General features: G+C 39.2%; 1 protein-coding gene across 1 annotated transcript in view; it reads right to left on the bottom strand.

Moving 5' to 3' along the window:
• Window positions 1–559: 559 nt before the first annotated feature.
• The window catches only part of Pth2r (parathyroid hormone 2 receptor), a 109,471-nt gene continuing 98,874 nt past the window's right edge, over window positions 560–11,156 (bottom strand). Inside the window, exons 11-13 of the mRNA XM_074071600.1 lie at window positions 5,576–5,714; window positions 4,160–4,201; window positions 560–1,757 (exon numbers count right to left, since the gene is read on the bottom strand). Of these exons, the coding sequence (XP_073927701.1) occupies window positions 1,359–1,757; window positions 4,160–4,201; window positions 5,576–5,714 (580 nt within the window). The 3' untranslated portion in view covers window positions 560–1,358. The remainder of the gene's footprint in view (window positions 1,758–4,159; window positions 4,202–5,575; window positions 5,715–11,156) is intronic.

The raw sequence follows: 11,156 nt of genomic DNA, 5'->3' as shown, positions 1-11,156 counted from the left end.
TTTACCTGGAAATACATTGCTATGCAATACTTTTTATTTCCTGGATACATTTGTCCTCTTCACTAGAATGGAAACAATATGAGGGTAGGAATAAAACATACTACAAGTTCCTAAAACACTCTTAACCCAGAAGGAATTCATGAAATAAGTTGGTGTATAGTGGGCTGTAGATATGTTAGTGATAGTACAGCTAACGATTTTTAGAACCTGGGATTGGAAGTCAATAGATCTGAAACCACACTTGTTCAAAGCCTCATTGTGTAACTTCGAACAAGTTATTCCACCTGTGTGAGTCATCTATAAAAGAAAAAGTGCCAGTGATAATGTTTACGCCTTAGTTTGTACTGAGGATTAAATAGGTTAATGCTTGTAAAAACTTAACAGGATGCCTGCCCAGAGACATGCACTCAATAAAGTTTGCATATACTAAAATTTCAAGTTCAGTAAAGCATGGGAAGATCTGGAGAAGGGAAGTTTGGTTGGCTCCCATCAGTAATGTGGGATGTTGAAAGGAGATTTTAAAAAGTGATTCAGAATGCTTTTTAAAACAAACTTTTAATTTATCTTACATGGCATCTATAACAGAACAAAGAAGAAAAAGATACAGATGCAGTGTAATTTAGCTTCAGTATAAATGAGTACAAACAGAATCACTTTGCAGACACAATCTGAATGACTAAGAAAACCTTTGACACATCATGATTTGCAGAGGAGTTGGAGGCCTGAGGTTTGATTGGGCTCAAAAGGGGCATTCAGAAGAGAGGTATTAGGAATATTCATGTTTGAGCAATTTTCTTTGCTCCTATAAAGAATCAATCATAATGATCAGAAATGTATTATCTTATTAATGTCCAGGCAACTAATTTTCAAACATGTACTTGTTCTTAGACTTTTAATCTTTCCACACATTCTCCAGACCCTAACTGCAACCTATGCATGGGCAAAATGAGAGCAATGCCAGAAGTACATTAAAGTGAGAAAATAAAAAAAAGAGTACTGATACTTTTCAAGGAAAATGATGCATACTAAACAATCTCTACCATATTTAGGATGACATTCATGAGAGAAAGCTAGACCCAAGCAATTGAAACCTTTTCTACCCAAAAGTAGCAGGAAAATGAACAATCAGAGCAAGCATCCCACACCAATTTAGTAAAGAATTTGATGCCAAAGTAAGGCAATGAGCTTCTCCACTGATAATTCCCCTTTTGTGTCTCAGTATTTATAGGACAAATGAAAAATTTTTAAGCAATATCTCAACCCTGAATTTCTCAGCCTTTGGACTCAAGAAAGGAATGGCAGCCAACCTCCTCTCAAACACCCAGACTGACCAGCCCATGAAAACCACAAGTGTTGATTTAGATAACATCCTCAGTTTCTCCTTTGCATCGCTCAGTGTCAAGGGTGAATGCCAATGGCCTGGAAGACTCTTCCAACAGAATGTCATCTCCCTTTTTCTCAGGCGCTTCCTTGGTCTCCTCCTGGATGAAGTGTGGCAGGCAGTCCTGCTCTGAGCTGCTCCAGACATAACCAGGCAAAGTCATGTGGCTGTCAGGCTGTCTGCTGGCAGTCTTGGCAGATTTGCCAGAGATGAACACCAGGCGAGTGCTGGCCCCGGCTTGGGACTGGCTACTGGTGCTGTGAGTCACAGTGGTGAGCACTGAGCCACCATATCTATGGCTGCCACAAGGTGGCGTCCTTTTCCAGTCCACGGATAGATTCCACCGACTCCGCATCTTCTTCACCTCAGCCTGAACCTAAACCACAAGAAAGAAGGGTGTCAGGAGTAACATGGGAGACCTTGCAACCTTGTAACAAGGACAAATGCCTTGATTTCAATGGGAGTAATAATAACTGATTGAGGTCTCTCTGTGCTAGGAACTTCAGAGCTGTTATTTTTGGAATCAGCAAACCACGGCTTGGTCAAAGGTTAGTATTTAAATAGAAGCTGAAATACAGCTAATAAAAATATCTACCTTTGGGAGATTAAAAAAAAAGAAAGAGGATTCCAGCTGGGGGAGAAAAGAGTTAAATAATGACATGCCGATGACTACTCCATCAACCTCCTACACTAACGAGGCCTAAGCAAACTCTCCTATAGCTTCTAGCAGAACTAAGTTGCATCCCTACGATGACCTCTCACCCCTTAAAGTGCCTGTCTGAGAAAGCTCAATTCTGTCGGGAAAGTTTGCTATTTGTGGGAGCTAGCATTCCAATAGTTGTTCCCTGACCCCCTTTCTTAGGACACTTACTACAAAGGGCTCAAAATTGTAAATCTGTAGTACGAGCAACTCAAAAGCTTCTTGCAGGGGCCTGAGAGACACATCTTTGAGTTGTAATCATCAAGAGAATGGGGCCTCTGTGTCCCAGTCTCCGTGGGAGGCTGGAGCTCTAACTTAGGTAACTGTGGCTAGCAGACATAGCCAGCCTAGCCACATCCACACTGACCAGCTCTGTTCTTATGTACTTCTGATTGTACCAAGCCCCAGAACACTCCCCCCACACTCATTCTCCCTCTGAAACACCCTCTGCCCAAGTCAGAGCTGAGCTTAGCTCTTTCCTCTGCTCTCAGTAGTTACTGAATAAAATCTGCTTTTAGCACTTAAATTCTGACACCAGCCTGAGGTTAACAACACGGAAAGCACTCAGCTTGAAATATAACTGTCACACTGTTGATCTGCATGGACAAAAAGAAGGAAGAGAAATGAAGAAGGAAGGGTGGTGGATAGAAAAGCAGGTACTGCCACTGCACTCTTGATAGGATGGGACTTTTGTTTTCCTTCCTGCTACTGAAGATTCCAAGCTATGCTACTACCCATTTCCAGAGGAAGCCCTGTGGAAAGTTCCCAGGAAAGCAGTGGAAACCAGAGATGGTGTCACCTGAAACAACAACTGTCTGTCTGTTCATCTTGGCAAAAAAGAAACACCTGATCTACTCCCACAACATAAGGTAAGAACAATTCAGACATAAATCAGGATATTAACATGTTGGTTCTTAATTTAAGCTTTTTAGGGCAATGTCCAAACCCTAAATGTGGTTAGAAGCATCTGGTGACCCACAGTAATAATCAGGATCTTTGCCCTTCTGGGACTTACTTACATCAAGTAGAAAATTTGAGAAGAAACAAGGTGGCAATTCATCTAACAGCAGGATATGCTACAGACTATAAGAAACTTCTCTCTGGCCAACTCCTAAATGAACTGAAATTGTTCCATCACCACTTGTAGTTTGAAAATTATCAAAGTATTTTAATGGATTTGTCCCATGGAAATTTGTATTTGAGCATTTTTATACCACTTGAAGGAACAAACACATATATTACTGGTGGAGTGGCTCAAGTAGTACAGCACCTGCCTAGCAAGCTTGAGTGCCTGAGTTCAAACTCCAGTATTGCCAAAATAAACAGAAAAAAGAAAAAGAACAAAGCCCTGAAACAAAGCCCTGAGTCTAAACCCCAGTAGTGAAAAACAAAATTGAAGGGGACTATAAATTTCAGTATTGAGTGGAATATGAAGCTCCCTGTCCGTGCAAGTATCAATTTGTGTTTGAACAAGTTATTTTTAATTCCAAGGTTTGTAACTGAATTGACATTTTAAAATGCTAGAAGAAGAAGATCTTAACAGTTATGCTTGCTTTCTCAAAATAATTTATGATTAAAATATCACCTTTCTCCCACCCATTCTGTCTTATAAGTCCTGGGAAGTCTCTAAAGAGATTTAGGTAACATTGTGATGGCCGCTTACAAGTTGCTATAGTTTGAATGTATCCCCCAAGTTTCCTGTGCTGCAAACTTAATCTCCAATGCAAGTGTTGGGAGGTGGGGCCTAACAGAGGTGTTTATTCTGAGGACTCCATCCTCATGAACGGATGAATACCAGTTGGGAAAGGGCTTGAAGTTGTGAGTTCAATCTTAATCTCTTTCTCTCTCTCTCATGCAAGCTCTCTTGCCCTTCTGCCTTCTACCATGGAATGATGCAGCAAAGATGATGTTGAGGGCACCTTGACCTTCCAGCTTTTATAGAACTATAAGAAGTAAGTCTCTGTTCTTTATTAATGATCTAGTCTCAGGTGTTCTGTAAATCGCAGGACAAAATGGACTAAAACACAAGCTTATTTGGAGCAAGACCCCTCAGATATCCAGAGTTCCTTCAGACCTACCTCTCCATTGCAGTAGCAGTAGATGACAGACACAAAGAAACCCTGCAGAACAAAAAGGTGGTTAGTTCACCAACAGTTCACAGGGCTCACAGCATTAAAGAATCTTGTGTTAAAATGCGAGTTGAAAGACAGCTTTGAATGATTCTTTCAGAAAATTATACAAACTATTTTCTCCTCATGTTTCCAATTTCTTAACTTTCCATTACATTTGTTTGAGTTCTTTTTTTGTTGTCAGCTGAACCAAACAAGTAACTGAATAAAGTACTCCAAGATACACAAAGAACTGATTTCTGTTACACTAGTTTCATTTATATTGTCATTCAAGGATCACATAAATACCCATCCTCTGCTTAAAATGTTGATACATCATGAATACTAAACACTGAAAACATAGGATATTACATGGTAAGAACACAAAGAATCTTTTCATTCACTTAAAAATGTCTTTGGAGCTAACAGAGTGTGGTAAGTGCTTCTCAGCATGATAGGGATGAACAATATAAACAAAACAGTTCTAGAAGAGAAGAGAGTTGGGTGAAATACAAACATTAGAAAAAGCAAAGCAATAAGGGCTATGCAAGTAAGATAAATGTGGATACAGAAAACAATGAGGAACTCAACAGAGACCTCTCCAAGGAGGTAACATTTCAACTGATTTGAGTGACAACAAGAAGCCAGCTGTATGAAATCTTCATACAGGGGTAAAAGCAGTACAGACAAAGACAGCAGTAAGTGGGAACCCTTGAGGAGAAGGTGTGGAACTGATAGTGTGTAAGGTGGCTGGAACACACTGGGTTACATGGAGCCTAATGTGAGATGGGGTGGGCACCAGGCAGGCTCCACATCACAAAGGCTGAGTATGCCAGGAAATGACATTTGGACTTTATTCTGAATGTAATAGGAAACATGTGGATATTTTTGACAAGTAAGTAACATGATCGAATCAATGTTTTTAAGATTCTTCCAACTGTTGTATATAAGCTAGATTTAAGGCAGCTGGAGTGGTAGGGTGAGGAGTGATCCACATGAGAGATATGATTATTCTGTTTCAAATGAGTTCAAATGAGTAGAAACAATCTTTTCCTCTTTGTTGTCTCCCTTTTTCCCTTTCTTCCCTGCATTTGCCTTCTTTTACTTTCACTTATTTTCCATACACAAAAGCAGAGGTCTTTGCTCTGCAGGAGTTACATATTTTGCCATCCAGGCTTGTTTGTATAAGAAACAGCTCCAGAGCTGATCTTGCTATGGTCCAAGAATCAACCTGACCTCTAGGAAAGAAAATCACAAGCACCATAGAATATTCTCCTCTGTGGCCTCCGGAAAACAGCTGCATCAAAAACCAGACAGGCAGAGAAAGAGGTACCATGGGAGAATAAAAGCAAATTACAAGAACCAAATGATAAGACTGCTGTTCACCTGAAAGGAGTTGAAGAAGAGCTCACAGTGCATGCGGATCTCCCACCAGAGCCCAGTGAAGGAGTGAGGCTGGCAAATGAATACGATGTAATGCACTCCAAAGACCAGAACCAGGACCAGAGTGGATTTGGCAAGTTTCCTGAAACAGAACAATAAGCCTTTTTTATTAACCAGCCTACAGTGCCTTTGGGGAGAGCCAGCTTGGAAAACTAAGTTTAGCAGTGCTCCCAGGAGCTGACTCTTCTCTATTTCTTTGGAACCTGCCATTTCTGTTATTGTTTTGTAACTTCCTGTTATTGTTTCTTCCTCTTTTTGTTATTCTTATGCTAAATCAAGAAGTTGATTCTCCCTTTCCATAATCAGAATCCCCTAAATCTCTAATCCCATTTCCACTCAACTTGTTTCCCTGTCCCAAGTTTTCTTTAACATCTACATGTAAGTCTTGAAGAAGTGTTTCCTCCATCCATGTTAACTGCCTTCACTGTCACAGGCAGCATTTGGCTTGTTAAGTTCAACTTAAAATCAACTGCTCTTAAAGACACTTCACATTTTTTTAGGAGATACATATGGCTAATCCCTCCTGCATTTTCTGAATATTCTGTAAAATACTCTATCCCAAATTATCTAGAGCTCTTTTTTCCCTCATATTTTTCAATCTAGGTGATTTTACTAACATTTTTTCCCTTAATTGGCTCTTTAGCCATTTTTTGTGTAGTTGAAGGAATCCTGAGTTTTCCAATAGGATGATGTGATGGTTAACTTTAGATATCTACTTGCCAAGATTAAGGAATGCCTAGATAACCGATAAAGCATTATTTTTTGTGTGTCTGTGAGGATATTTCTAGGGACATGAGTCAGTGGACTGAATAGGGAAGATCAACCCTTAATGTGGGTGGACACCATCCAATCAGTTGGGGACTCTGATAGAACAAAAACACAGAAGAAAGATGAATTTGTTCTCCTTTTGCAGGTAGAGAATTTATTCCCCTTCCACCCTTGGACATCAGACCTCCAGGTTTTCCAGCCACTGGACTCTCATACTTGTACCAGCGACTTTGGTTTTCAGATCTTTGCCTTGATTAAGTGTTACACCATTTTCCACCCTGCTGCTTCTCAGGCTGTCATACTACTGATGTCCCTGGAACTCTAGCTTCCAGAAGATTTGTTGTGAGACTTCTTAGCCTCCATAATAATATGAGCCAATACCCATAGTAAGTCCCTTCTTAGATACCTATGTATCTATCTATATCTATGTCTATATACCTATCTATCTATCCATCTACACAACTATGCACATGTATATCTATCTGTTTTACTGCCCTGTTTCTCTAGAGAACCATGACTAATAGAGATGGGCTCATTCTAAATGTCCCCCCAATGATCCCCACCTATTGCTATTTATGTCTTTGTCGATCTTTTCTTTCTGAGTGTGGGCAGGACTGGGGACTTGTTTCTAACCAATAGATTATGACAAAGACAATAGGATGCCACTTGTATGATTGTGTTGCTAAGACTATACAGATTCTCTCTTGCCTCTTCAATGAATCAAGCTGCTACGCTATGAGTAATGCAGGTGGTGAGAAACAGTGGCACCTGGACATCAAGCTACCGAGTACCTGAATCTGCCAATAATTGCATGTGCTGAGAGGTAGATTCTTTCACTGTCCAGGTTTCTCCTAGGACCACATCCCCAGATGGCATCTCGATTGCAGCCTTGTAACAGCCTGAAGCCAAAGGACCCAAACCCAGATTCCTGACCTACCAAAGCTGAAATAGCAAGTGTGTTGTTTTAAGCTACAAAGTTTGCGGTAATTCATCTTGAAGCAATAGACAACCATCGCACCCAAGTGCATGATTTTTTGTTTGCTGGTTGGTTTTGTTTTATTTGCACTTTTTATCCAACATTTTGTGAAGTATGGCTTCTCTCTTATTCACTTCACAAATTTTCCTCTTTGTCTATGAATCATTTACACCCCAGTAATCTCAAACGATTTAACTTTCTTCCATTCTCACTAGTCTTTCTTCCAGCTGCTTTATTTATTGACTTATTTTCTTCTTGGAAACAAGCTGTGTAGATAAAAGTTGAGATCATACTGGATTAAGACTAAAGAGAGCTGGATTCAGAGTCTAGACTTAATCTTCACTACCTGTATGAGGTGATTCAGTTTTCTGATCTCTACAATCGGGGATGAGAATCCAGAAGTCGGTAAGAGCTGTAATATTTCAAGGCTTTACTAAGGATCACCACCCCACACATACACTCGGCATCACACTTTTCTTTCCAATTTTTGCAAAAGCTGGAGATTTCTACAAAATCATATTGAAATACCTAATTTAGATGTACATTTGTACCATTTCTTTCTCTGCTGTCTTATCTCTCAGTTGTGCCAGGACCACCTCCTCCTGTTGGTGCAGCTCATTCACCTGCTCCTCATTCAGTGTCCCATGTAGCCTGTAGGTTTCTTCCTCTGCTGCTTCTAATCCTTACACCACATAGTTTACCTTTCCTACAGACTATTCAATTTGAGAATTCCACATAAGTCCATTCTATTCAAGACAGCATCCCTGAGAAGTAATGATTTCTCTGATCTGACTAATCCTTGACTGTGCTTATCTTCCCCCAGAATCCTCACTAGTGAGAACTGGCTTCCATTGATTGCAAGACTGGCAGGACCATTGTACACCTTGAAGACATTTTAATTCAGTCTAATCAGACACAGGTGGCTGATACTTGCTGGACTTGCAGAGCCTTAAAAGTCTTGTCTAATGTCGCTCTGAAAAGAAAATTGCATTCCCTTCTTTAAGATGAAGGTAAATCCCCCTGGAGACTGCTCTCACAATCAAGCTGATTGTTCCTACTGTGTGGCTAGGGCCAAAAACTATGTTAAAACAAAAAATAAAGCAGAGCAGTAGATGTGAAAGGTTCACAAATGTAAAAGTTTAGGCACAGTTTAGCTCAATGTAGAAAGTCATATTCGGCAATGAACTTAATTGAATATTTCACTATCAGTTGTGTAGGTTTTATCTATGTTCATCTATGAATAAGCTCTTACAGTTCTGTAGAGATAAAACTTAATATGTAGAAGACATATAGTAATTGTATTCATTTTCTCTTGCTGTATAATAAAGAACTACAGATTGCTGGCTTAAAACAATACCTGTCTATTATCTCTCAATTTCTATGCAGTGCCAGGAGTCTGGGCACAGCAGAGGTGGGTTTTATGCTCAGGGTCTCACAAGGCTGAAACCAAGGTGTCAACTAGGGCTAGGTTTTCACCTGTACCTCAGTGCTCTCTTGCAGACGCATTAAGATTTATAGAAGACCTCCATTCCTTGCAGTTGTGGTGCTGTTTTCTGGCAGTCAGCCAGGGGTCACTCAGTTCCTACAGGCCACCCCGAAGTCTTAGCCATAGGCTTTCACAGCATATCAGATGACTTTGTTAAAGCCAACAGGACAATCTCTCCAGGCTTCAAGGATAAAGTCAACTATCTCATCACAGGTCTTGCTCACACTCAAAGTGAGGGATTGTAGAGTAGGGATTATACAGGGCAGATACATCAGGGGCTAAAAATCTTGCTAGCCATCTTAGAAATCAACCTACTACAGTCGTGCAAATAATTCCTATCATAAAAGTGCAAATTATACCCAGTAGAATGCCTGTAATTATAGCCCTACAAATATTGGCAAATGCCACTAGTTTGCAACTATTTTTAAATTCATTTCAACATTAATTATGTCACTGTATGTTAAGCTTTTTTTAACTAGTTGAATATTTTACCATTAGTCGAGTTAAATAAAATATTGGAAGTGAGTTCATTTATATTGCACAAGCTATGATTACATTCTCTTTTAGAATTTATTCCAAAATGGCAGTGAATGAGTTAAAGTCAGGGAACTGTGTCAAGAAAATGTACACAAAGGTCATCATCTGTCTAGTCATATAAGACTGGGCACCCACCCATCCTGGACACTAATTTTTTCAGTGTCTATCTACTCACCTATGCACACTGTCTGCACATCTTTATACTTTGGTTCTCCAAAAAAGCACAGCTATCTAATCAGATGATTCAAGGATATAACAACTGGTTGGTCTTCTGCCTTGCTGGACATACAGTGCTGGATCTATGCCCAAGAGTAACACCCTGAGAAGAATGCAAAGGAGTCAAATGGTTGGGGACTTGGTCTCCTATTTAGAAAATATTTGCCCAGTTCTTAAGTATCTGGTCTCATGTGATCTCTCACCCAGGTGAATGGCTCTGGAAAATCTCTTCTTTAGAGAATCAGATTTAACAACAAAAAAGTCCTTCCTAAGCATTTCTTGATCCTTGTAGCCTTGAAATAATCTTTGTCTCTTGTTTTTGCACAAAGCAATTTGTACATGCATGTTTCCTGGTCTTTTCCTCACTTTAAGAGAGAAATCAGTTCCTCTTTCCTCCTCCTCTCTTTGCTTCCCACTAGACTGTGAGCTCCAGGAAGATACTCAGCAAAGGAAACCTGAGCTATTCAGCACCATGTCCCTGTTACATCTTGAGCTGTTTGCCTCATTTTAACAACAACCAAGGGAGAGAACTTTTATTACACATTTCCAGGTGATGAAAGGGGTTTAGAAAAGGAAAGCATTGACCCCAAATCATGCCCTAAGTGGTGATTCACCCTTAAAATCTGTCCCCTTTATTATCATACTGTATAATAAGCATAGGTTGGATTTACTCCCAAAATAATGAACATTAAATATGATTTTTGTTTAACATTGAATGGAAAGTCAAGTTTTACCAAAACATTCAAGTGTTCTTTTTCATTGAATCTTTCATTTTTCGTAGTTCTTATGTTTTTCCAGTCCTGGAAAATTTTCTTACTTACTTTGCAAAGAAATTGGTTTGTAATTTAAAAGGGGGAAATGTGTCATCCATGTCATTAAATCTGATAAATAAATTTTCTTCACATCAATCTTGTTTTAAATAATGGATTACAAGCTATACAGTACATCACCATTGGGAGAAACTGGGTGAAGATCATCTGAGTTCTCGCTGTGTTACTTTTACAACTGTATGTGAATGTGCAATTATCAACTGCTTATGAATCTGTGATTATCTCAAAATAAAGTTACTTTTTAAATTGATTATTTTAATTCAATTCCATTTTAAGCCACTGTATCAACTAAGGGATTTCATGTACTGAATTTTCAGAAATCTGTTTTCCTTTTGTGCGAAGCTTATTCTTACCTGGAGAGACAATCTCAGTCTGAAAGCTGTTTTTAGTTTCTCAAAGGATCATGCATGCAGATGTGCTTAATAACTGTTTCAGATGCCACCATTTGGAAATAATATATTTTTCATTGTGTTATTTTAGCAAGAATGTTTGAACACCTGTTAGACAAAGCTCACAATGAAATAAAAGCTTAAAAGTATAAAAATAAGTGGATTTAAATTTAAATTCTCAACACTCCTTGTAGGAATAGCACTGAGACAGGGACACAAATTGTATTTTCCTAAAAAATGCAATTAGAAAGTGAGACTTGATCATCAAAGACCTCACACTGAGTACTGAATTGAATTTCCACATTGCTACCAACCAGTTTTG

Source organism: Castor canadensis, chromosome 4 (genome assembly GCF_047511655.1).
Source record: "Castor canadensis chromosome 4, mCasCan1.hap1v2, whole genome shotgun sequence".
In the NCBI taxonomy this organism is placed as follows: Eukaryota; Metazoa; Chordata; class Mammalia; order Rodentia; family Castoridae; genus Castor; species Castor canadensis.
The sequence above is the reverse complement of the archived record's forward strand: the minus strand, read 5'-3'. Positions and strand labels throughout refer to the sequence as shown.